This window comes from Pezoporus wallicus, unplaced genomic scaffold, assembly GCF_028554395.1.
Source record: "Pezoporus wallicus isolate ANWC-B61680 ecotype Strahan unplaced genomic scaffold, APGP_CSIRO_Pwel_v1 contig_8779, whole genome shotgun sequence".
Classification (NCBI taxonomy): domain Eukaryota; kingdom Metazoa; phylum Chordata; class Aves; order Psittaciformes; family Psittacidae; genus Pezoporus; species Pezoporus wallicus.
In genome coordinates, this window is record NW_026638529.1 from 168128 (window position 1) to 192773 (window position 24646).

The 24646-nt window shown below is 56.2% G+C and overlaps 5 protein-coding genes across 6 annotated transcripts; 1 reads left to right on the forward strand and 4 right to left on the reverse strand.

Annotated features, from left to right (window-relative positions):
• Positions 1-412: 412 nt before the first annotated feature.
• Positions 413-3778, reverse strand: LOC130600131 (flavin-containing monooxygenase 5-like). The gene is given in 7 exon segments (XM_057411213.1): positions 413-830; positions 914-986; positions 1400-1749; positions 1850-2049; positions 2269-2411; positions 3186-3348; positions 3431-3778. Coding segments are annotated over 7 exon segments (1410 nt in total). The 5' UTR covers positions 3554-3778; the 3' UTR covers positions 413-472.
• Positions 3779-5304: 1526 nt separating this feature from the next.
• LOC130600130 (flavin-containing monooxygenase 5-like) lies at positions 5305-9566 on the reverse strand. The gene is made up of 9 exons (XM_057411212.1): positions 9469-9566; positions 8874-9030; positions 8472-8660; positions 8227-8389; positions 7838-7980; positions 7228-7427; positions 6528-6877; positions 6300-6372; positions 5305-6056 (listed from the first exon to the last, which is right to left on the reverse strand). Exons 2-9 carry the CDS (start codon positions 9003-9005, stop codon positions 5711-5713), a joined length of 1596 nt encoding a protein of 531 aa, XP_057267195.1. The 5' UTR covers positions 9006-9030; positions 9469-9566; the 3' UTR covers positions 5305-5710.
• A 1567-nt stretch (positions 9567-11133) lies between these two features.
• Positions 11134-13018, reverse strand: LOC130600132 (flavin-containing monooxygenase 5-like). Its single transcript, XM_057411214.1, has 4 exons — positions 12699-13018; positions 11999-12348; positions 11738-11810; positions 11134-11494 (listed from the first exon to the last, which is right to left on the reverse strand). Exons 1-4 carry the CDS (start codon positions 12773-12775, stop codon positions 11149-11151), a joined length of 846 nt encoding a protein of 281 aa, XP_057267197.1. The 5' UTR covers positions 12776-13018; the 3' UTR covers positions 11134-11148.
• A 3608-nt stretch (positions 13019-16626) lies between these two features.
• Positions 16627-19835, reverse strand: PLPP6 (phospholipid phosphatase 6). The gene is made up of 2 exons (XM_057411210.1): positions 19290-19835; positions 16627-17378 (listed from the first exon to the last, which is right to left on the reverse strand). The coding sequence occupies exons 1-2, from the start codon at positions 19693-19695 to the stop codon at positions 17008-17010; spliced, it is 777 nt and encodes a 258-aa protein (XP_057267193.1). The 5' UTR covers positions 19696-19835; the 3' UTR covers positions 16627-17007.
• Positions 19836-20195: 360 nt separating this feature from the next.
• FAM78B (family with sequence similarity 78 member B) lies at positions 20196-22924 on the forward strand. 2 transcript variants are annotated; one of them, XM_057411208.1, is made up of 2 exons: positions 20196-20563; positions 21996-22924. In XM_057411208.1, the coding sequence occupies exons 1-2, from the start codon at positions 20301-20303 to the stop codon at positions 22516-22518; spliced, it is 786 nt and encodes a 261-aa protein (XP_057267191.1). In that variant the 5' UTR covers positions 20196-20300; the 3' UTR covers positions 22519-22924. The 2 variants fall into 2 exon arrangements, with proteins under 2 accessions (XP_057267191.1, XP_057267192.1); XM_057411209.1 differs by lacking the exon at positions 20196-20563 and adding an exon at positions 20570-20788.
• The last annotated feature ends 1722 nt before the right edge of the window (positions 22925-24646 follow it).

Here is a 24646-nt window from a genome sequence, read left to right on the forward strand (position 1 = left end):
GGAATACCTGATCCAGTATATCTTTCCTGACTTCTTCCTTGACTTAGTTAGTAACCAAAACTAAACTTAACTTTTTTTTTTTTTTTATATATATATTGTTGGTTGTTTACTTTCAAAGTGATCTCGCCTCCTTTGAAAGAAATGGTCACTTCCAAGTGTTCCAGTAAATCTCTCCCTAGGAGAGCTTTTGGGGAGTTAGTTAGGCATACATAAGAATTCATGAATTTTCCATTGCTTTTCCAATTGATATTGTTAAGTAAGCGGTGTGACCTATCCCCTTGTACATTGCAAATACCATGTAGGATAAGCATGAGCAAGCAGTAACATTGTTAAGCAAGTGGCTCAACCTTAACCCCCCTGTATATTTGTTAACCCTTTGCATCAGTGGCAGACCTAGCAAGAGACAACAGAAACACTATAGCCCAAAGAAAAGGAAGCAGATTGCCAGGAGAACCCGGTTGTTCATTTTAGGTTAAGAAGAGAGCAAGACATACACAAGGGTGGCCACAATCAACCTGATGCTGAAAAAGACCTCGAAGATGTGGGATGTGGTTCTGGAGCGGGCAGGGCGGTCCCCAGCATTGCCTTGCAGGGGCCTGAGCACACGCTGCTGCTGAGTGAGGATGGCCTCCCTGGCACCGGCCCACTTGCCCAGGCCCCGCAGGCGGTACTGGTATGGTGTGCAGGGCCCAAAGGCTACCTCCAGTGCCAGCTTGGGGTTGGTGAGGAAGAGGGTGAGCAGATTGGGCTTGACCCCCACCTGGCAGGCGAGCTCATCCATGTAGGGGATGTAATCCACCTGGATGGTGTACTGCTGGCTCTTCACGTGCCTGTGGGCAGGGAGACTGGGCAGGTTTGGCAGGTGGGCACAGGGGTGACAGTGGCAGGGCTGATGCCTGCACAGCTTCCTTACCGCTTGGCCATTTTCTCCTTGGTTTGCAGAATGTCAGCCAGCATGTCAGTGGATGGCAGCAGGTCCTGCAGCCCTGGGGAAGAGGAGGCTGTAGCTGGGAGGAAGGGCTGTGCTCCTATCACAGTCTGGCTGGTTCTGCAGCCCAGCCTGGCCTTTGCTTGCACATGGAAACCTCTTAGGCTTCAGGGACATGCTACCACATTACGAGCAAAGTGTGAGGCATGGGCGAAAAAAGTAACAGCAGAAAAAGAAAGGGAGAAGGTGGTTTGCAGGCAATGGGACCTGTTAGTGGCTCCCACAAGAGAAGATCAGTGTTATGCTTGTTGCAAAATGCAATGCTGGTTTTTGTCTCCAAGAAGCAGCAAAATGAAGATCAAAAGGTGATGGGGGGAAAGCAGTGTGTGAAGGGATGCCACCAACTGAACAACTTAGCCTTGCCATGTCTGGGGGAGCCCATCTGAATTCCCCCCAGACTGTCTTGCTTACCCTTGAAGACACAGGTGGCCCAGTGACATTGGAGCTCAGAGATGGGCATGATGGCACCCAGGGGCTCTATGAAGCCGATGAAAGCCAGTGTTGGCTTCTCCAGGTCAGGGGGGAACATGAATTTGTAGAGGGAAATATGGTTCTCTACCACCTTCACGCAGCCTTCGAGGAAGGGGAAGAAAAAGCTGTATCCTGTGGTGAAGACCACAGTGTCAATGTCTTCCCTGGTACCATCTTCAAAGATGGCAGATGTCTCTATGAATTCCTGGATGTTTGGCTTCACCAGCATCCTGCCCAAAATGATGCGGTTGGGCAGGTCGTTGTTGATGGTCAGGTGTTGGTCAAAGACCCTGGAAGGCACAGGCAGACCTTGTGTGTGCCCCAGCAGTGGGATAGGCAGCAGGATGGACTTCATGGAGCAGGCAGCTGGGGTGCTGTCAAGGCACCCACTGGTGCTGGGGCCTCAGGCCATAGAGCTCATGGTCGAAGTGGGCATTCAGCTTCTTCTCCAAGAGAAAACTGATGGCTTTTTGAGGCAGCAGGCTTTGGAAGAGCTGTATGAAGCAGCTGAGATAGGAAAAGTCGAAGGGACACCTCCCATCTGCTACCCAGTGCAGCACCTAGGTCCCACACTTGGTGCTGAGGAAGACCTGGAAGGAAGGAGAGGAGAGGTGGTGATGTGGCAGTACCCTCAGGACAGGGTTGGAGTCTCACCATGTTCCTTGGACAGGGATCCCAGCAAAGCTTCTGGGACCACAACAGCCATCCCCATCGAGAGGGGGTGGGTGCTTGGGGCCGGGTGCTGGAGGGCGGGGATCCTGCAAGGGATGGCAAGGGGTTGCTTGGTCCTGGTGGCTCTCACAACACACCTGCTCAGCTGCGTGGCTCAGCTCCACCACGATGTCGATGCCTGAATGCCCACTGTGAACCATGACTACCCGCTTCCCTGAGAAGGACTGCGGTCTCTTGTAGTCCCAGCTGTGCAGGTACCAGCCCTCAAACTTTTCCAGTCCTGGGAGAGATAGAGAAGCCGTGCTAGGCAGGGATGTGGAGTAGGGGGTGGCTGTCCCCCTGCTCAGACTGGTGGTGTGTTTTGAGAACAGGTTGGGAACAGGGTGACCAGCAGCAGCGGTGTGGCCCTGGAATGATGCCCAGAGAGGTGATGGCATCTCCAGCCTGGGAGATGCTCAGTGTGGCCCTGAGTATCCTGCTCTGGCTTTGGGGCTAGGCTGGCTTGCAGCAGGGTTTGGACTGAAGACCTCCATACTCCCATCCCAGAATTGTCCTGCAGTTCCTGCCTGGTGCTAGGTGCTGGGGCAGAGGAGCAGCTGTGACCTGTGCCTGCCAGACCCTGGTGATGGTGTGCTCCAACCTGTTCCCCAGCCAGATAGGGTCTCCACGGCTGAAAGCCCTCCAGGCATTTTTGCCTGGCACCAACAGTAGAAGGCTAACACCAGCACCAAATTCTCAAGCCTTGCCACAGTGCTGGAGAGCCCAGCAGGTGCATGGCCAGCAGCTCAGGGAGCCAGTTGCTGATGGGGGAGATGAGCTGGCAGAAGTGAGCCTTGCCAGCAAGGCACTTTGGTCAGGTGCTGATGGCACAGGAAGAGGCACCTAGGAGAGACCACCAAGATAGGTGGGACAGCAGCATGCTCGTGTAATCCTGCCTGGTGTGTTATTCAGTGGGAGCATTTTGGCAGTAGCCAGGGTGGAGTGGGGACTAAGCTGAAGAGGAGGGTGGTCCCAGGGGTGTCAAGGACCAAACAAGCAGTCCGCAGGGCAGTACCTGGGAAGGCGCTCAGCGGAAGGTGGGCCTCAGTGTGGTGCCCGGTGCACACCAGCACAGCATCAAAGACGGCCGCCTCCTGCTTCCCCTCGCTCTCGATCACCACCTCCCACTGCCCCGTGGAGGTGAATTCAGGGCTCTTGGACACGCAGCACACGCTGGTCTGGGTGCAGGGGGAGCGGGCGTCAGGCACCCTGTGCCCCGGCCCTGTTCCACTGCTCAGCCCCGACCCTGGCGGCTCTCACCCTGAATCGGATGTGGCGCAGCAGGTCGAAGTGCTGGGCATACATACGGAAGTACTCCATGATCTTGGAGTTGTGCATGTAGTTGGGGAAGTCCTCAGGTATGGGGAAGTCGCTGAAGCACATCGTCTCCTTGGAGGTGTTGTGATGACAAATTGGTAGATGCTGGCGCAGCCCTCCTCGGAGTGCTCCTGTGGTAGTGGGGCATGGCTTGGCACTGGCCAGGGACCCCAGGGCTGCCTGCCTGGTGCCTCACTGTGCCTGCCGGTGCAGGGTTAAGCCACAGGTGATTGCACCTACCCCTCCACTTAGCACTCCTATGCATGTGACTGCCCACCCCACATAAAAGGGAAGAGGGCCATGAGTGGTATCAGCGTGTGGTGGGGTCTCGTGCCTCAGTTTCCCTGCTCCCACCCCTGCCCCTGATGAGGCAGGGCATTCCTGAAGCTGTCCATGATGTCATTGCCCCAGCTGCCACATCAGGTCTCACCAGTTCCTGAGCCAACTCCTGCTCTTCCAGCTATGTGGCCAATCCTGCCTGATGAGTCTCTGCCCCAGCAGCTGGGTGCTGCTGCCCTAGCTCTGCTTCCTCAGTCCTTTTTCTGACCCACCATGGGCAGAACCAGTGGACTGTAACTGGGGCAACTAAAAACCCATTGTGGCTTGGTGTGGTGTGTACCCCTCCCAGGCTTTACCACTGTGTATCAGGACATTGTGAAAGGCTTGTCATCTTGGTGGGTTTCCAGGGGAAAAGTCAACAAACAGCTTCAATAGGTGGGGGCAGAAATGAGCTCTGGGGTTTCCCCTAATGAAGGGAGAGCCAAAGCAACAGAGGAGGAAGTGCTCGTTACTTCTGCATGGGTGAGTACCACAGAAGCAGCGAGAGGAAGAAGTTGGACTTCCAGACAAGGGCTCGTCAGGACAGGGACTGGGACTGGGATAGACAGTGCGGTCAGTTGGGAAAAGGGTGGGTGGGGAAGGAATGGAGGAGGCAAAGAACAAACCAGCAGGGGAAGGGGTGGATGAGACTGTGAAGAAAGGGCTTGTGAAAGGACATGAGCCTCCCGATGTCACAGCACTTTGTCTTTCATGTGGTTTCATAGTCATATATATGCAAAGTAGGGGAGAGGTGCTTCATTACCTGCCAATAATCAATTCCAATGCTGACTGTGCTGCTAGTGTGGGGCAGGCTGACACAGAGCAGGGCTGTGGTGGTGGCAGGGATGCTGGAGAGTCTTGTCCTGGGGCAAAACACACTTGGGGGTTGTGCGGAGCCTGGTGGGTCACAGCGGGGGTGCACGGTGCCACTTGGTTAGGGATGGCACTTCGGGGGCTTCCCCAGCCTGACTGAGATCAGCTGGGCTGTCATAAAACGTGCTTGCTGATATGACCTACAGGTACTCCCTGCTGCCCTGCCACACCTCCTGCCTGCGCCTGCTCGCGCAAAGGGCTCAGGAGGACCTGTGAGCGCATAACGATGCTGACGCTGCCATGGGAAGTCCTGGGCTCAGGGCTGAGATGCGGCCATGCTGCGGATTTTGGCAGGTCATGGCGTTGAAAACAAAAGCTTGTGGATGCTGAGTGCCCTGATAGCCGGCAGCTGTGTGGCTCTGGCTTGTAGTGGCCAGGAACCCAATCACTGCTGCATGTCCCCAGCTACCCAGCAGTGGGGCCTGCATGCAGGAGATGAGGGTGACACTGAACTGTGCCACTGTGACTACCCTGAGTGAGGCTGTTTTGCCTCACGTTTGCATGTGTGTGCACGTGTGCAGCGTGTGCTGCCATGGGGTGTGGGCTTGAGGCAACCTCAAAGCCGTGTGAGTCCTGTGGGCGCACAGGGTATCATGGTGATGCCAATAACGGGAAAGACACCTGTCTCTGTTTAACGCATTTATCCAGTTAGGAAGTCTGCTGTGCCTTTGCCGCTCAGCTCTTGTGTGAGTGTGCCAGTGGTCGCATGGCTGGGTTAGAGGTGACAGAAAAGCCTGGTGTGTCCCTACTGAGTTGAACGAGCAGGCTGAGAGGGACTGGATTTTACTGTGTGCGTGAGCAGGTTTCCTCTTCTGCCCCTGGCTGTGGCTTCCTGGGGAAAGGCGGAGACCGGGCACTGGGGTGTTATTTCGCGAGCTGTGGAGGCTCTGTGCATCTTGGGCTTGTGGCCACAGCGGGGCCATGTGGGGCAGGAGGAGGGGTCCTGCCAGCACTGGGGTGCACAGGTTACTAGGGGGCAGGGGATGAACAGCCCACACGCCCGGCACATCCCTTTGCACACTTGTGGGTCGCCTAAAAGTAAGCAAAACCGATGGCGAGGATGGCCACAGCTCCAACCAGCTTGAAGAAGAGGGGCAAGGCAGGAGCTGGTGGGTGCTCCTCCACGAGCCGCGTCTGCAGGGGCTTGATGATGCGCTGCCGCTGGGTGAGGATGGCCTCCCTGGCACCGGCCCACTTGCCCGGGCCCCGGAGGCGGTACTGGTATGGTGTGCAGGGCCCAAAGGCTACCTCCAGTGCCAGCTTGGGGTCGGTGAGGAAGAGGGTGAGCAGGTTGGGCTTGACCCCCACCTGGCAGGCGAGCTCATCCATGTAGGGGATGTAATCCACCTGGATGGTGTGCCGCTGGCTCTTCACGTACCTGTGGACATGGAGGGTGAGCGGGTGGTAGAGGCAGAACTGGCAGATGCCTCGCACGCCAGCAAGGTGGTACTGAATGGACTACCATTGGGAAGGATCAGAAGGGTGGGTTTAGAGCAGCTGAGCACATCCCTGCCATTTTTTGGCAATGCCAAGTGTGCCTGGAAGCAGCACAGGACAGGACAGATGCCCAACCTCAGCTGTACCCAAAAGAGTGCCCTCCCTGTTGCCAGGGGGATCTTACTGTTTTGACATTGCTTCTCTCTTCTGCTTGATATCCGCCTCCATGCAGTGTCGTGGGGGAAGCTTGTTCAAGCCTAGGGAGGATAAGCCACAGCGTGGCAGTGCTGGCAACAACGGCTGGGATGTACGTTGGCCATGCCATTGGCTTCTGCCAGGCTGGGCACCTTTTAACCCAGCTCCAGGGGTGCTGGCTTAGGCTGCAGCCACAGGGGAGGTTTGTCTCGCTTACCCTTGAAGATGCGGGTGGCCCAGCGACACTGGAGCTCGGAGATGGGCATGATGGCACCCAGCGGCTGGATGAGGCCGATGAAAGCCAGTGTTGGCTTTTCCAGGTCAGGGGGGAACATAAATTTGTAGAGGGAAATCTGGTTCTCCACCACCTTCACGCAGCCTTCGAGGAAGGGGAAGGAAAAGCTGTATCCCGTGGCAAAAACCACAGCCTCAATGTCTTCCCGGGTACCATCTTCAAAGATGGCAGATGTCTCTGTGAATTCCTGGATGTTTGGCTTCACCAGCACCCTGCCCGAAATGATGCGATTGGGCAGGTCGTCGTTGATGGTTGGTTTTTGGTCAAGGACCCTGAAAGCACAAGGAGCCATGAGAGTTCTGCGGTAGGTGTCTCTGCTCAGTGCTGTGCTCCAGCCATGGCTCCCTGCTCTGGGGATGTGGGTCCACAGGGATGCTCATTTCCAGTGGGGCTGTTCCCACAGGGTTGCTTGGCAGGTACCGCTTCACCGCACCAAGGTTCCCTGGAAGGGGCCGTGGTGGCTCCCCGGAGCATTGCCTGGGCACCACACAGCTGTTAACCAGGTTTCCAGGGCTGGTGCCTTGGCCCAGCTCAGGCACACAGAGCACGGGAATGGCTGAGCAGTGCTGGACACGCGGGAGGCAGAGGGTCCCTCCTGGGAAGGGGGAGCATTTGCTGGCACCTGTGCTTTGGCTTCAGGCCGTAGAGTGAGTGGTTGAACCTGGCGTTCAGCTGCTTCTCCACAGAGCTGCTCACCATGGACTGGCTCAGCAGCTTCTTCAGGAATGCGTTGGTGCGGGTGGTGATGATTGTGTCGATGGGGTAGCCCTCATCTCCAACACGGTTGAAGATCCAAGCTCCACGGCGGGTGCTGAGGAAGACCTGGGCAAGGAAGTAAGTGTTGCCTCCTGAAGGCTTTGCAGGTGCTGAGGGGCTGCACAGGGGAGACACGTGCCTGCCCCAGGGTAGGTCCTCTTCCTGCTGGCCAAGCACTCAGCAAAGACCAGGAGGGAAGAGAGAGCTGGTGGTCAGCACCTAGCAGGGGCAGGGAAGTAGGGAGCGGTCCGAGGGCAACCCCAGTCCAGGACTCAGAGATGGAAATTGGGGTATCCATACAGGATCGAGTCTCAGCTGACGAAGGCTGGGATAGTGGGAGCCAGCACCGCCAGCTGCAGTGAGTACCAGGACAGAGCAGTGCCTGTGCCAGCATGTTTGTGCCGGTGTCCTTGTGGAGCTGGCAGTGTCCCACGAGGCGCTGCCTTGGCCACTGGGACCCCAATCCTGCTGCTCACCTGCTTGGCAGTTTGGCTAATCTCCACGGCCAGGTCTGCCCCTGAATTCCCGATCCCAATGACAACGACCCTCTTGTCTGTGAAGTCCCGAGTGTCCTTGTAGTCTCGGCTATGGATGTAGTGGCCCTTGAAGTTGTTGATTCCTGTGGGCAGGGAGGAGGGATGCTTGGCTTCCTGGGCGCTGGACTGGAGGGTCACCTCCTGAAACACTGAGTTGTGGAGGTGTCTCTGGCCCTGGCAGACCCTTTCCTGGGGAACATGAGAGCTCTCCTGGAGCTGTCTCAAGGCAGGGAAATGCTGAGGCCAGAAGGAAGAGCAATAGGGAGAATAGGGACTGCCACAGCCAAGCTTTCTGGGGTCTCTCCTCATAGCCGGGTGTGGGGCAGTACCTGGGAAGGTGCTCAGCGGAAGGTGGGCCTCGGTGTGGTGCCCGGTGCACACCAGCACAGCATCAAACACGGCCGCCTCCTGCTTCCCTTCCCTCTCCGTCACCACCTCCCACTGGCCCGTGGCGGCGAAGTCGGGGCGTTTGGATACGTGGCACACGCTGGTCTGGGTGCAGGGGGAGCGGGCGTCAGGCACCCTGTGCCCCGGCTCTGTTCCACTGCTCAGCCCAGACCCTGGCGGCTCTCACCCTGAATCGGATGTGGCGCAGCAGGTCGAAGTGCTGGGCGTACATGCGGAAGTACTCCATGATCTTGGAGTTGTGCATGTAGTTGGGGAAGTCCTCAGGTATGGGGAAGTCGCTGAAGCACATCATCTCCTTGGAGGTGTTTATGATGACAGAGCGGTAGATGCTGGCGCGGCCCTCCTCGGGATGTTCCTGCAGGAGCAGGGCATGGTCTTGTGTGGTGAGGCACCATGATGGGGACGGATGGCTGGGGCTGATGTGGTGGCTCTTTATGTGGAGCCCCTGCCCTCAGCTCGCCATCAGGACCCTGCCACAGCCAGCTGCATGCCACCCCAGCAGCAGCCACTGATCCCCCCGCTGCTGCAGTGCTGACCCACAGCAAGACATGTGGCCAGCAGGGTTTACCTCAAACCTCCAGAGCCCTCCAATGTCCCCACTCCTCTCGAAGCAGACGGGCTCCAGTGACTCCTGCAGGCAGGCTTTGATGGCGCACAGGCCGCTGCTGCCCCCTCCAATGATGGCCACCCTCTTTGCCATTCTGCCCTCCACCTCTGGTCTCTGCCTGGAGACAGTGCCGGAGAAGGGGGTTTAGAGGCACAGGTTGCAGCTGTGCAGTTTGGTCCTCTGCCCCAAAATGGTCACAAGCTTAGGGGCAGGCCCCAAAGTTTTGTCTGGGACTCTGAGTACAGCTATCCCTCTGCTCCAGTAGCAGGAACCGGGTCAATGCAGGGGTTTTTACCATTGCAGTGCTTACATCCAGACACCTGGAAGAAGTGCTATCACGAGATATGGATCCTTGAAATCTCCCCCCTCATGGCATGTCCAAGCAATGGAGGCATGCTGGAGTGTCATGCCCTCCCGCAAGGACCCATGGCTCCCACCGTGGTGGACACAGCCCCTGAATCTGCACCTTGCCCTCCACCTTCCCCACGGTAAATGCTGAAGGTTCCTTACCGGCACCTGCTGCAGGCTGGCACCCACCAGCACCCCCTCCACTGACCTGCAGCTGTGGGTTCAGCAGCCCAGGGAATGCAAGCGGCTGGCAGGGAGTCAGTGAAGATCTGTGCGCAGTTGTCCCAGACTTGGATGCCTGACGCTGGCCTGGCTTTATGGTGCACGTCAGCTGTGACTGGGGCCTCCCACTTGGTCACTCCTCCCACGCAGAGCAGAGGAAGCCAGCAACCGGTTGGGCCAGACGCCTGCTTGGCTTTTCCGGCAGTGTTCCTCGCCACAGGTTCAGAGGGGAGAGCTAACCAACCATACCAGGCACCTTTCCAGGAATTGCAGCACAGGGACACTGCAGGGACATGGGGTTACAGGCCAGGCAGAGATGCAGCAGGTCCCCATGGTGAGAATACCAAGTAAACAAATGCTGCTCTGTACTTTTAACTCTGTAATTATCAACATGTCCTGTCCATGCAGGCACCAAGGGCCAGGCTGACACAGCGCGGGGCTTACCTCAAAAAGCCAGAGACCCCCGATGTCTCTGCTCCTCTCAAAGCAGGTGGGTACCAGCCCCTCATCCAGGCAGCATTTCGGGGCACATAGGCCGGAGGCACCGGCACCAATGATGGCTACTTTCTGGGCGGCCGTTTCCTGCAGGACTGTGGTGGTGGCAGGGATGCTGGAGAGTCTTGTCCTGGGGCAAAACACACTTGGGGGTGTGCGGAGCCTGGTGGGTCACAGCGGGGGTGCACGGTGCCACTTGGTTAGGGATGGCACTTCGGGGGCTTCCCCAGCCTGACTGAGATCAGCTGGGCTGTCATAAAACGTGCTTGCTGATATGACCTACAGGTACTCCCTGCTGCCCTGCCACACCTCCTGCCTGCGCCTGCTCGCGCAAAGGGCTCAGGAGGACCTGTGAGCGCATAACGATGCTGACGCTGCCATGGGAAGTCCTGGGCTCAGGGCTGAGATGCGGCCATGCTGCGGATTTTGGCAGGTCATGGCGTTGAAAACAAAAGCTTGTGGATGCTGAGTGCCCTGATAGCCGGTAGCTGTGTGGCTCTGGCTTGTAGTGGCCAGGAACCCAATCACTGCTGCATGTCCCCAGCTACCCAGCAGTGGGGCCTGCATGCAGGAGATGAGGGTGACACTGAACTGTGCCACTGTGACTACCCTGAGTGAGGCTGTTTTGCCTCACGTTTGCATGTGTGTGCACGTGTGCAGCGTGTGCTGCCATGGGGTGTGGGCTTGAGGCAACCTCAAAGCCGTGTGAGTCCTGTGGGCGCACAGGGTATCATGGTGATGCCAATAACGGGAAAGACACCTGTCTCTGTTTAACGCATTTATCCAGTTAGGAAGTCTGCTGTGCCTTTGCCGCTCAGCTCTTGTGTGAGTGTGCCAGTGGTCGCATGGCTGGGTTAGAGGTGACAGAAAAGCCTGGTGTGTCCCTACTGAGTTGAACGAGCAGGCTGAGAGGGACTGGATTTTACTGCGTGCGTGAGCAGGTTTCCTCTTCTGCCCCTGGCTGTGGCTTCCTGGGGAAAGGCGGAGACCGGGCACTGGGGTGTTATTTCGCGAGCTGTGGAGGCTCTGTGCATCTTGGGCTTGTGGCCACAGCGGGGCCATGTGGGGCAGGAGGAGGGGTCCTGCCAGCACTGGGGTGCACAGGTTACTAGGGGGCAGGGAATGAACAGCCCACACGCCCGGCACATCCCTTTGCACACTTGTGGGTCGCCTAAAAGTAAGCAAAACCGATGGCAAGGATGGCCACAGCTCCAACCAGCTTGAAGAAGAGGGGCAAGGCAGGAGCTGGTGGGTGCTCCTCCACGAGCCGCGTCTGCAGGGGCTTGATGATGCGCTGCCGCTGGGTGAGGATGGCCTCCCTGGCACCGGCCCACTTGCCCGGGCCCCGGAGGCGGTACTGGTATGGTGTGCAGGGCCCAAAGGCTACCTCCAGTGCCAGCTTGGGGTCGGTGAGGAAGAGGGTGAGCAGGTTGGGCTTGACCCCCACCTGGCAGGCGAGCTCATCCATGTAGGGGATGTAATCCACCTGGATGGTGTGCCGCTGGCTCTTCACGTACCTGTGGACATGGAGGGTGAGCGGGTGGTAGAGGCAGAACTGGCAGATGCCTCGCACGCCAGCAAGGTGGTACTGAATGGACTACCATTGGGAAGGATCAGAAGGGTGGGTTTAGAGCAGCTGAGCACATCCCTGCCATTTTTTGGCAATGCCAAGTGTGCCTGGAAGCAGCACAGGACAGGACAGATGCCCAACCTCAGCTGTACCCAAAAGAGTGCCCTCCCTGTTGCCAGGGGGATCTTACTGTTTTGACATTGCTTCTCTCTTCTGCTTGATATCCGCCTCCATGCAGTGTCGTGGGGGAAGCTTGTTCAAGCCTAGGGAGGATAAGCCACAGCGTGGCAGTGCTGGCAACAACGGCTGGGATGTACGTTGGCCATGCCATTGGCTTCTGCCAGGATGGCACAGCCAGCTGCTTCCTCCCAGCCATGGCTGGGCACCTTTTAACCCAGCTCCAGGGGTGCTGGCTTAGGCTGCAGCCACAGGGGAGGTTTGTCTCGCTTACCCTTGAAGATGCGGGTGGCCCAGCGACACTGGAGCTCGGAGGTGGGCATGATGGCACCCAGCGGCTGGATGAGGCCGATGAAAGCCAGTGTTGGCTTTTCTAGGTCAGGGGGGAACATAAATTTGTAGAGGGAAATCTGGTTCTCCACCACCTTCACGCAGCCTTCGAGGAAGGGGAAGGAAAAGCTGTATCCCGTGGCAAAGACCACAGCGTCAATGTCTTCCCGGGTACCATCTTCAAAGATGGCAGATGTCTCTGTGAATTCCTGGATGTTTGGCTTCACCAGCACCCTGCCCGAAATGATGCGATTGGGCAGGTCGTCGTTGATGGTTGGGTGTTGGTCAAGGACCCTGAAAGCACAAGGAGCCATGAGAGTTCTGCGGTAGGTGTCTCTGCTCAGTGCTGTGCTCCAGCCATGGCTCCCTGCTCTGGGGATGTGGGTCCACAGGGATGCTCATTTCCAGTGGGGCTGTTCCCACAGGGTTGCTTGGTAGGTACCGCTTCACCGCACCAAGGTTCCCTGGAAGGGGCCATGGTGGCTCCCCGGAGCATTGCCTGGGCACCACACAGCTATTAACCAGGTTTCCAGGGCTGGTGCCTTGGCCCAGCTCAGGCACACAGAGCACGGGAATGGCTGAGCAGTGCTGGACACGCGGGAGGCAGAGGGTCCCTCCTGGGAAGGGGGAGCATTTGCTGGCACCTGTGCTTTGGCTTCAGGCCGTAGAGTGAGTGGTTGAACCTGGCGTTCAGCTGCTTCTCCACAGAGCTGCTCACCATGGACTGGCTCAGCAGCTTCTTCAGGAATGCGTTGGTGCGGGTGGTGATGATTGTGTCGATGGGGTAGCCCTCATCTCCAACACGGTTGAAGATCCAAGCTCCACGGCGGGTGCTGAGGAAGACCTGGGCAAGGAAGTAAGCGTTGCCTCCTGAAGGCTTTGCAGGTGCTGAGGGGCTGCACAGGGGAGACACGTGCCTGCCCCAGGGTAGGTCCTCTTCCTGCTGGCCAAGCACTCAGCAAAGACCAGGAGGAAAGAGAGAGCTGGTGGTCAGCACCTAGCAGGGGCAGGGAAGTAGGGAGCGGTCCAAGGGCAGCCCCAGTCCAGGACTCAGAGATGGAAATTGGGGTATCCATACAGGATCGAGTCTCAGCTGACGAAGGCTGGGATAGTGGGAGCCAGCACCGCCAGCTGCAGTGAGTACCAGGACAGAGCAGTGCCTGTGCCAGCATGTTTGTGCCGGTGTCCTTGTGGAGCTGGCAGTGTCCCACGAGGCGCTGCCCTGGCCACTGTGTGTGCATGTGTGCAGCGTGTGCTGCCATGGGCTGTGGGATGCAGCCTGTGCCTGTGGTGTGTATCTTCAGTAAACGAACACTGGTCTGAATTTTTACCTCCTATTATCAGGATGTCCTTATATCTCACCTGGGCTCAGGTGGGATAGAGTTAATTTTCTTCTTAGTAGCTTGTGTAGTGCTGTGGTTTGCATTTTGTCTGAGAATAATGCTGATAACAAACCAATGATTTAGCTGTTTCTAAGTACTGATTGCCTTTGAGGACTTCTAGTCTCTCATGCTTTTCAGGAGAGGAGATGCAAAGGAAGCCAGGAGGGAGCAGAGGGAGACACCTGACCCAGACTAGCCAAAGGGTAATCTATACGTCAGCATGTCATGCGCTGTATATAAACTTAGGGGAGTCACCCAGAAGGGACTAATTGCTGCTCAGGTCAGGCTGGGTATCAGTCAGCAGGTACTGAACAATTGTATTGTTCATTGCTTGTCTTTCTTGGATTTTCTTCCCATTTCTTTTTTCCCCCCTTTCATTTTTTTTTTCATTTCAATTATTAAGCTGTTTTTATCTCAACCCATGGGTTTTACCTTTTTCTTATTCTCCTCCTCATCCCATGGGGTGTGAGGAGTGAACAATCGGCTGGGTAGTACTTAGTTGCTGTCTGGGTTTAAACCATGACAGAGAATCATCCCAACCATGGTACCTGGGAGCACACGTAGTTCCAGCTGTTCCATTGGCACCAGTTACCACATCGCCTATGTCCCCCTTGCCCCTGGGCTGGGCATGTTTGCACAGTGTCCCTGGAGCCATAGTTCACTCCTGAGCCATTGGAGCCACAGGTGGGGCAAGCAGGACCTGGGTGTGAGGAGCACTGTGCTTCTGGGGTGTCGCTGGTGCCAGAGTGGTGGGGCAGTTTAGGAAAAGGCTTTCCCTGGCAGCAGGAGGCACAGACCAGGTGGCTCTGGAACACACCACTGGCTCCTGGCACACTTGCAGCTGGACAGCGACTGGGGGCTGCAGGGGAAATTTGCTCTCCTGTGTCAGGGGAACTTTGCCCCAGAGCAGGGTTGTGGAGAGGCCAAGCTCCACAGCTGAAAGGTTTTTAACCTTCTAAAAGTCATAGTATGTTTGCAGTAAATAAAGCTGTAATAAAGGTGTAATAAAGCTCTTTCTGTCCCTTGCTGTTGACAAGGCTGACCTCTTGTCTGGGCAGAGGCACCAAGCTGTCAATCCACACTCTGCCTGTCTGTCAAAAAGCATCAGAAGCATTTCTTACCAGGCTGGCAGATCGGCAAGTGGATCAGCACGGGAATGGCAAGTAGGCAGCACTGGCAGTGCTTCTCTAAATGCTCCACTTGCAGCTGGCTTCTGGCTCATTCAGGCTCTGCAGGGATGGCCAAGGTGACAGGTACAGGGGACTTCCAGCTTTCAACCCCACTGCTGTGCTATGAAATCTCTGTGCAGGTTGCCTTTGAATTTGCCCTTCTTCCTTGGCAGCTATAAGAGATGGCAGAGCCTTGGACTTTGCCTCCACCTGTGTTTGGGCTCATTACCTGGCTGAACTGCACCATGAGGCACAGGTGACTGTGGGAGTGCATCATGGACAAACCATGGCATTTCAGTCAAGATCAGCTTGTTGATGTCAGCGGGAAAGCCATTGTCCCCATGCCTGGCCAGGATGTAGTGTGTGTTGGGCAGTGCACACAGACACATCTGCTCAGGGCTTCCACAATGGGCAGAGGTACTATGGGACAAACTGAGCAGAAAGCACCAGTCTCTTGTCACCAGCAGTTACAAGTAATTATCACAAGAGGAGACCAAAGGTCTAGCTGGGGAAGGTGGAAAGAAACAGAGCAGAGGTGACAGGGTGGCTGGGCAGCCCATGACAAAGTGGGGCTGTGCACTGGAGATAGCAGGTGCCACCAAGCAGCTTGTGGAGGGTCTTTCAAGTGAGCTGGGAGCAACTTCTGGCATGCACATGTACGTAGGAACAAACCACATATGCACAGAGTTGCTGCCGTATTCCTTCTGCCTGGAGAGGAAGATCCCAATGGCTCTAAGAACACTTGGACAAAAAGCACCCTGTGTTTGGGAAAAGAGTAGAGCTAGGATGTTTTGGCACAGCTCAATAACCCCGATCACCTCAAACACTGACAACATTGGTGTGTACTGCATGCCCGTGATCTGCAGCCACCAGAGAACTCATCTCTGCCTTGAGGTGGAGTGGCTGTGTGCTGCTGTGCATACTCTGGACTGGCCCAGCCTGCTGCAAGGCATGCAGTGCAACCAGGTGATTGCTGGAGTGCCAACCCACAGCTGTTAGCTCAGGGCTGGGCTCTAGGGGAACCTTGCCGTATCAAGTGCTTTCATTGCAGACCCTATATAATTGATGGTGGGTGATGGCCAGAAATAGGATGCTTGTACCAGCGGTCCTCAGGCTGCTCCTGCACACTTCACCCAGAGAAACAGCAAGCATAAAACACTGACTGGTTTTAATATGACTTAATCCATGCTTTCCAGGCATTGAGTGTGCTAATGGACCCAAATGGCCATGATGAGCCTCACCTGGGTCAAAACCCCTCCCTCCCCATGCCACGAGCACTATTTAAGTCCAGTCCAGAGCCCTCACTCTTTACCTGACTGTGGTTCTTGTTGGTGTGGATGCTGTGCTTTTTTGGCATAGTCTCATCACTGGCTTATTACAGAAGCACCTCAGGGTGCTCTTCTGCCAAAGACAAGCAGTTTTCTGTGAAATACAGGCTGCCAGGACTGATGGTGCTAGAGCAGGAGAGCCAGCCCACCAGCCAGCATGGAGAGCTGTGGTGGTGGTTGGTAGAGCCAGAGCCTCTTGCTACAGGAGGTGCAGGTAAGACTTGGCTCCTGGGGCTACCCAACAGCCTGGGTGAGTGTGGGCTGCTGGGTGATGGGGAAGGGGCTCATGCTGCAGTATGCTGGTAGCAGACTGGCAAGCAGGAACTACTGTGAATGTGCTGTACCCCTGGTAGACTAAAATCCCTGTGGAGGGGAAAAGCAGTTATGAAGTTCTGCACAAGGTCTTCAGGAGCAGTGCTGTTACAGATGCTTCCTCCATTACCTGCTGTTTTGGAGATGAAATGAATGGGCCAAACCTTTGGTTGCACCTTTTCTCTCCATGACACTGGGAGCCAGGTGCCTCTGTCCTCAGTGCTTTAAGATCTGTTTTCTGTGTAGTACTTAAATCTAGAGCAATGGAAGAGATGCACTGCTTAGGAAGGCAGAGTCCCTCATAAACTTGAGGAGAGACCCTAGAGAGTGCCCTTCAGGCATATTTTATACACTGGGCTGTGCAGGGCGCACTCATAACATGATCAGTGTATTTTCAGAGAAGCCACAGCTACCACATACATTATGGGCTAATGCAGCAGGTGCCCAGCAAAAGCATGCAGATTCACTGTACCAGTTGTGAGCTGCCACATGAACGTGCTGACCCCTCCCTGGGCTCTGCAGGGACTGTTTTTTTTTTTTTTCATGGGACAACAGTCAGTGCAGCTACTTGGCCTGTGCACACCCTACCCAACAGGGCAAGACGGCACCAAAATGCAGGCCCAGGAGCCTGCAGTGCTGCTGGTGTTGAAGTCTTGGTGGGTTAGATGGGGTCCAATGTACGAGCTTAAGTCCCAATATCCCCTCCTTGTGCGTGCTTAGAAAACCAGGTGCATGTCCTTTCCTTTGGGAGGGACCCAGTCATCAGTGTCTCCAGAGTGCAAAGAGGGCAGGTGCACTGAGCGGGGACAACCAGCAGTACTCCACCACACTGTACAGCATGTAGCCCAGCAGTAGACCAAAGAGCACGTCTGTCATGTTGTGCCTGCCCAGCATGACCCTTGAAACGCTGACAATGAGAACCCAGAGCACCATGAGGACTCGCAGTGGGACGGCTAGTACCAGGTGGCGCAGAACGAAGCGGCAGACCAGGGCAGCTCTGGTGGCATGGCCTGATGGGAAGGAGTACTTGTCCACTGAGATGGTGACAAACATGTCCATCTTGTTGTGGGTGGGCCGTGGCCGCTTGACAATCCCTTTCACCACTGCCACCATCATGAGATCCAGCAGCAATGCTAGGAAACAGTAACAGTGAGTGAGCAAGGTTTTGGTTTTGTGTTTGTTCATAAGTTGTTTTTTTTTCTCTCCATGGAAAACAAAGTAAGAATCAAAGCAAAGCCATTAGCTAAGGGGAAAGCACTTGGCTACCAAAACAAGGTAAGAGAAGGCAGTGTTTCCCATTGTTACAAAACTGAGGCAGGGAAAACATCCCAATGCTTGGCCTTCTCCAGCATGAGCATATCTTTACTCTTTCCTCTTGTTGCATGCAGCCTTGCATGCCAGACATCTGCCTGCCACAGCCAACAATAGGTCTCTGTCTGGCTTGTATCCAAGGGGCTTTTGTGTGTAAAATCTGATCTTGACAAGACTCGGGGCTCAAACCAACCCTTAACCTGAAGGCAACAGAGGAGTTAATAGACCCACAACTCCCTGACAGCCTGTGCTGAGTCAGCACTGCTTTGCTTACCCTGGTGGCTAGGGGTCAAATAAATGTTCATGAATGACCAACCCATTTCAAGCACTCAGCCACAACTCGGTGTGAGGGGCTCTGAGCTTGTGTGGTGCCAGAGCTCCTGCAGTCTAAATCTTCCCTGCTGCTGGGGGAATGATGCCAGAAAGTTGACCACACTTTGGTTTTCAATAGCTTAATAAAGGATGATTTTAAAAAATGGTGGCTTGCCCCCAGAGAGCTAAAGGCTGTTACAGTAAAAGTCTGAGGTAAAGCATCTGTGAGGAGTGTTGAGTGAGTATTTGGCAAGAGCAGCTTCTCCTGTAGGGAAGAGTGCTTTCTGCCTCCCTGTTAGCTTTGTTGGCACAGTGCTCAGAGCCAGGGGTACTTCCTCCAAGGAAGTCTTGTGAGAGAAACCAACTTCTGCTTGTCCTAAGGCTTGTTTCTGGACAACAAATCTGTTGGTCCCTTCAGTTCATTCCCTTTGGTTAATCATTTAATTTAACAATCTCCCCTCCATGTAAACCTTGTTCAGTTGCTTTTTTTTAGATATGGTTCTTGGACATGCTGAACATTAGGGAATGCTCCTTTCCCATATGAGTGCTGCAGTCCCAGGAAAGGGCCCCAGAAAAGTGGGTGGCTCTGACCAGGAGGGTTGAGGGCTGGACAAGGCCCTGGTACTGGAACAGACCTCCTTGGAGCGGATGTTATATTGGAGGCTTCCAGGTCCCTTCCCTCTGCTCTGCTTTGGGACTGTAATTTAACCATGTGCTGCTAAATGAAAAAGATACACAAAACCATGTTTCTTACCAAGCAAATTTCAATTCAAATTACAAATGTGAGATACTAATAATTTGTAGCTTAAAGAGTAAGAACTAGGAATCCGAAAAGGTCTGTTTGCTCTGGAGCTCCTAGTTTCTAAAAGAGCAAAAATGAGTAAGTACACATAGTAGGACAGGACATTGGCAGAGGGGGGAATGGGGGGTGGGGATATTACACCACACAAGATTAAAACGCATGCTTTAAATCAAGTTTCCTCACTGTCTGATACAGAACAATCCATGCAGGCACTACCTGCAGGGAGTCCAAGGGTGTAGACATCTGTGTGGCAGAGCAGCTTTTCAGGGAATGGGGTGGTGTCTCAGTACTAGGTAGCTGCACCTCGAATGGGCTCTGCTGATAAGCTGAGGAAGTAAAAGCGAGTTCAGTTCCCTGAGTGCTTTGTGCAACTGCAGGAGCAGTTTACCTGTCAGGACTTTCACTGTGTGTGGTTGCAGCTGTGACTGATGAGCCATATCCATGCCACCAGGTACCCCAGATGATCCTGCACCAGTTACTCAGTATCATCTGGATTCCTCAGGGCTACAGGACGACTGAGCTTTGCTCAGTTCTGCCCCCTCCTTCAGGTCCTATCCTCCCCCCCTCGGCTGCAGCCAGCCCCTGCCTCCAGTGCCCCTTTGTGAGTCCCCAGCCTCACCGAAGAGCAGGTTGAGCAGCACCTCTCTGGCTGCTGAACTGTCGCTTTGGCAGAGCCCGTAGAAGGTGCCAAGCAGCCAGGGGATGCCGTGCCCCGAAATCTCGATGACCTTCATGAGGGGGCGGGCGCTGCCCCAGGTCGAGCCCTCTCCGGCGCAGACGCCCAGGCGCTTGGATGCCCAAAGGTCAATGGCCAGCAGGGAGCTGAGGGCGATGCCCAGGAAGGAAGGGTTCAGCTTCATGCAGTCCTCCTCGGGCATGGGGGCTGCCGCGGAGCTGCCCGACTCCTTGCGGCGTGACGGGCTGTCGGGGGAGACGGGGCTGCGCTGGCTCACAAGGGACAGGAACTCGGGGCGGCCGCTGCTGCAGCCGGCGCGTCGCTCGCGGCTGCTCCGGGGGCTCGGCATGGCGAGAGGAGGCGGCTTGGGAGAGGGGGGAGGACCGGTCACCGGCTGCCAGGCCTGTTCTGCCAACGGGGCCCGGGCGAGGAGCTTGCCTGTCACACCTGCCCGGGCCTACGTCTCCGTCTTCCGCTACCGGCCCCGCACCCTGCTCGGCACCGTGTCCTCCCGCTACCGCACGGCCGGGGCCCAGCTGCCCCTCCCGCTGTGCCCCGGGACGCCGCACGCTACTCCCCAGTACCAGGCGGCCCCGGCACGGTCCCGCTTCCTCTTTCACCGCCCACCGTGACGCACCCTGTTGCCATGGAGACAAAGGACCCCGGGGAAGGACTGAGGCGCCCCCTGGCGGAGGGGAGGTCGCTCTTCTACGCCTTGCTCCGGGGCGGGGAGGCCGTGGACTCGCCCCGCCTCCCCGCCTCGCACGTGCCCGCCCCGGCCGGCGTACGGCAGCCGGCGAGGGCTGCAAGAGCTGCGGCGGCGGCGCCTTCGCCCTGCCGGCGCCGGTGCGCGGGCGGCGATGCGCGGCGGCTGCGGGCGTGCGGCGGGGGGACGGGCCGCCCCCCCGGCCCCCCGGCTCGGCGGCGGCGGGTGACGACGGCTCGGCGGCGGCCATGGGGTGCCTGCAGAGCGTGGCCTGCAAGGCGCGGGTGCGTCGGGAGCAGATCGTGGTGTCGGACGTGTCGGCTACCATCGAGCCGGCGGCCACCGCCATCGAGGAGAGCTCGCCGGTGGTGCTGCGGTACCGCACGCCCTACTTCCGCGCCTCGGCCCGCGTCCTCATGCCCCCCATCGCCCGGCGGCACACCTGGGTGGTGGGCTGGATCCAGGCCTGCAACCACATGGAGTTCTACAACACCTACAGCGACCTCGGCGTGTGAGCACCGGCACCGCCACTGGCGCCACCGCAGCGCGCTGGGTTGGGGGGACGGGATCTGGCACCGGGCACGGCGCCCCGGCTACACTGGGCGGGAGTGGGGATGCAGAAGCCCCACGGTGTGCACCGGGTTGGGTATGGCATGGCCCCCCCCCCCAGTACCCAGCGTGGGCAGCACCCCCGCGCACCGCCTGTTGCACCTTCACCCCATGTCTGCACCCACAGGTATGCACGGGTGTTACCTTCACCCCAGCACCTGCTCCCAGCACCATCCCTGCCCTATCAGACCGGACCTCGCAGCACCCTGGCCCTCACACACCCTCTCGCCCTGGTGGTTCCCGCACCAGCTGGGTGGCCTGAAGCTCACTCGTTGGAGGGTTTGGTGGCTACTGTCCCTGACAAGTGGCTGGTTTTCGTGGGGCTGTGTCATGTGTGTGGGTGTTGCCCCTGGGCTTGTTGAAAGGGGGAAGCTGTGCAGTGTTGTGCAGAAATGGCTGCTGGAAACCAACTTTTCCCAAGGCTGGGCGTGCGGGTGACTCAGGACAAAGCTGTTGGCTCTGTTACTGTGTCTTTTGCCGTTTGAAAGGGTGATGCAACATGGATCTGGAGATGGCTGTGGAGGGTCCATTCTGCAGCTTGCCCAGGGCAGCAGGCAGAGCAGTGTGTGCAGGCATTAGAGGTGCTGCTGCCCATGTCCTTGTGTTGTGGCAGATTGATTTGTGTGTGGCACTAGAGCACCTGGGGACACGGGAGATAGCAGAGGTTGTCGTTTGTCAGGGGGATGGTAGCCACTTGCAGGCGGCTCAAGGTACGTCTGGAGCTGGAGCTTGGACTCAGCCGGAGGTTTCACCAGAGCTCCCTGTTTGTAATTGCCACGTGGTGATTGTCTCCCCTGCTGTAGCCCCGCAGTGTTGCTAACATGGTTGTCAGCCAAGATTTGGGCTGGAATTTCCCCCCCAGCCATACTGCAGGGATTTCACTGCACCAGCAGCAGGCATAATTGTGATATCTAATTATTGTGTGTGCCTCTGTGCAGGAGTATGTATTTACAGGCATAAAGATCACAGACTTTTATTGCAGGAAGGGGCCAGTTCTGTGGCCACAGTGCTGCAGCCGATGGATGGAGAATGGTGTTCTCCAGCCCAGGAGCTGATTAAGGAGAGGGTGACCCCAGAGAGACTCAGCAATGAGTTTTGGCCCAGTTGGTTTGATTGCAGGTTAATTAAAATAGTGTTGTGCTGGCAGAACAAAGGCTTCTGCTGGCCCTGAAGGCTCGGTGAAGGAACTGAGGCCAAATTTGTTCTTAAAGAGGCCCTTGAAAGTTAGCTGCAGGTGGGGAGACAGTCCCCATACTGTGTGTCTCCATGTTGCTTGCTGGGCACTGTTGCTGTTGTTTCCCTGCTAACCTAGCCTTTCCCTTCCTGTTCACTAGGTCAAGCTGGGAACTGCCTGACCTGCGAGAAGGAAGAGTAAAAGCCATCAGCGATTCAGATGGTGTGAGCTACCCCTGGTATGGAAACACCACAGAAACTGTGACCCTGGTCGGGCCCACTAACAAGATCTCCAGGTTCTCAGTGAGCATGAATGACAATTTCTACCCCAGCGTGACATGGGCTGTCCCTGTAAGTAACAGTAATGTGCCGCTGCTGACCAGGATTAAAAGGGACCAGAGCTTTACCACATGGCTGGTGGCCATGAACACCACCACCAAGGAAAAGATCATCTTGCAGACTATAAAGTGGAGAATGAGAGTGGACATTGAGGTTGATCCTATGCAGCTGCTGGGGCAGCGGGCACGGCTGGTGGGAAGGACTCAGCAGGAGCAGCCCCGGATCCTCAGCAGGATGGAGCCCATCCCACCAAATGCACTAGTGAAACCCAATGCCAACGATGCCCAAGTCCTCATGTGGAGACCCAAGCGAGGCCAGCCTATAGTTGTGATACCTCCCAAGTAGATCAGTGCCAGGGCGCACACGTGAGGACCTGGGAGCCTGCTGCAAATGAATGGGGTTCCTGAGCCAAAGCAGGCCTCTTGGGTTCTCCGCCTTTGTAGCTGTGGTTGGAAATGCGCCTCCTTCTTAGTCAGAAAGAGAGCCTGGCTGGCACGGGCATGTTGAAGAGGGATCACTGAGCTGGAGGATTTCCCGGGAAGCAGAATCAAGTACTTCTAGGGGCTTGCAGCTGGCAAAGAGGCTGTCTGACCTAGATGAGTCATCTTTCCTTGCAGGGCAATGCAAGGAGCATGAGTGCAATCAAACCATGCCGCTGGCAAATGTTGCTTTCCACCCAGTTGGAGGTAGAAGCGGAGACCATGTCTGCTGGACGTGGCAGGCTCCTGTGGTGAGCCTTCCTGCTGGATCATGGGTGTCCCCGTGGTGTCTATACCTATGCATTTGGATCAATAATCGAGCCCTGGTCCTGCCCACTGGGGCTGGGCAGGGGTTCCCGGAGTGGAATGGGAGCTGGCAGTGCCGGGTGCTGGGCTGGAGCCTGGTGCTGGCCAGTACCACTGCCCAGGATGGGTTTTCCATAGCTGACGGAAAGTGGGACATGTTTTGCATGTGTCTGGGTGTGTTTGGAGTAGTTGTGAGTGTAGGAGATGCCATAGCTCTTTTCTGTCTTGGAGTGAGATCTAAGGGCAGATTAGATGTCCTTTTGTTTTAAGGTGCACTAATCCTTTGCAGTTCCTCAACCCCCGTGTCCACCCCCAAATCCTGGTGACCTTTTTCTTATAGGAGCAAAATCGATTCTCAGCTGAATGAGAAATCGGGAGCAGTGCCCATTCACCCTGCCCAGGTACTGACTGTGTGGGGTGCCCAGACCAGCTTGGAGGTGACCTGGGACTCACACTCTTCCACTGCAGACCCAAGTCCTTTGCAAGAAGTTGGGTGCTTGCTCATTTTCCATACAAATGCTGGCTCATGTGGAGACTCCTCAGCCACCCATAGAGCAGGATGGCTACTGGCAGGGATGCTGATGGGGAGGATGGCGTGCCTTGCAGTAACTCCCCAGGCTCTGCAGGGATGGAGGTCTCCTTTCTATGGGTTGGAGGCAGGGATGTGAGCAGAGGCTGTGCAAGGCAGGCCTGGGTTTGCCTGGGAAGGAGGTGAGCATTCTGCCTGGGCATTGCCTCCTGCTGCTCTAGGTGCTTGGAGGGTAACAGGGTTTTATTTGTCTTTCCCATTGCCCCTCACTGCCTGGATGACCGGCATCATCTGGGGTGTTGTGGTGCTATGGGCTGTGACCTGCAACTCCCAGTACCTTGCCCTTGAGATGCAGCAGAGGCATAAACCATGGCTGCCCTGCCTGTGCCACAGGCACCCCATTGCTCCTGGACAGATAGTTATGACTTTTCGCTGCTTTCTCTGCTCTGTCCTCTGCCCCAGCCTGAGCCCATTGGCTCCTCCAGCTCACATCCCTGCCTTCACACCATGGCAGGTTTGACCTGCCCTGGGGATGTGGATAATTCCCATTGGGAGGGTTCTATCTTCTGCCCCACTGCCAGGAGAACCTGGGGAGGGTCACTATGTTCGGCACTTCCATGCAAAGCCTTTCATGTGGTATTAATAGCACTGCCTTCAGCATTGCTTTGCTTCCTGTGGTGTGCTGGCACATCTCTGTGGCATCACTCTGCAGAGCTTTGGCCATGGCTTGTGCTTTTCCAGGGCAGGATGTGCACCCTGGTCCCTTCCAGCAAAGGAGCTCCCCAGGCATCTTAGACCAAAAATCCGTGTGAAATCCCTGTGCTATTTATTATTCTCAGTAGTGTTTGCTGCTGATTGGATTCTTACTTATTTTTCCCTCTGGGAGTATTGCATTTTGACGCCTTGACGCACAGTTTCCCATGCTGAGGCTGGTGGTCCTACTCCTCCCGCTTGGCCTCACTATGGGCTGGGAATCTGCTGCTTTTGGTGCCTACACCTGGATTTTGCTGGGGGCTGTAGCCTTGTGGTGAGAGGTTTGGAGGAAGAGGGGACTGAGTCTTGGTTTGCTTGTTTTCTGGAGCAAAAGTTCCACTGGGAGCTTGCCAGTGTGGGAAGATGTCCCACTCTTATGAGACTCTGCCCATGGTTTTGTTCTGAT

What these genes read in the sequence shown, in the direction of transcription:
- LOC130600130 (XM_057411212.1), bottom strand. Translation starts at nt 9,005, where the DNA reads ATGGCAAAGAGGGTGGCCATCATTGGAGGGGGCAGCAGCGGCCTGTGC. An exon ending in GAGGGCTCTGGAGGTTTGAG is followed by an intron (nt 8,661 to 8,873) that starts GTAAACCCTGCT and finishes CTGCTCCTGCAG; the next exon opens with GAACATCCCGAGGAGGGCCG. An exon ending in TCCGCTGAGCACCTTCCCAG is followed by an intron (nt 7,981 to 8,226) that starts GTACTGCCCCAC and finishes CCCTGCCCACAG; the next exon opens with GAATCAACAACTTCAAGGGC.
- LOC130600132 (XM_057411214.1), bottom strand. Translation starts at nt 12,775, where the DNA reads ATGGTGAGCAGCTCTGTGGAGAAGCAGCTGAACGCCAGGTTCAACCAC. An exon ending in GGCCTGAAGCCAAAGCACAG is followed by an intron (nt 12,349 to 12,698) that starts GTGCCAGCAAAT and finishes TTGTGCTTTCAG; the next exon opens with GGTCCTTGACCAACACCCAA. An exon ending in AGAGAAGCAATGTCAAAACA is followed by an intron (nt 11,495 to 11,737) that starts GTAAGATCCCCC and finishes CCATGTCCACAG; the next exon opens with GTACGTGAAGAGCCAGCGGC.
- FAM78B (XM_057411208.1), top strand. Translation starts at nt 20,301, where the DNA reads ATGGGGTGCCTGCAGAGCGTGGCCTGCAAGGCGCGGGTGCGTCGGGAG. An exon ending in ACCTACAGCGACCTCGGCGT is followed by an intron (nt 20,564 to 21,995) that starts GTGAGCACCGGC and finishes CCTGTTCACTAG; the next exon opens with GTCAAGCTGGGAACTGCCTG.
- PLPP6 (XM_057411210.1), bottom strand. Translation starts at nt 19,695, where the DNA reads ATGCCGAGCCCCCGGAGCAGCCGCGAGCGACGCGCCGGCTGCAGCAGC. An exon ending in GCTGCTCAACCTGCTCTTCG is followed by an intron (nt 17,379 to 19,289) that starts GTGAGGCTGGGG and finishes ACTGTTTCCTAG; the next exon opens with CATTGCTGCTGGATCTCATG.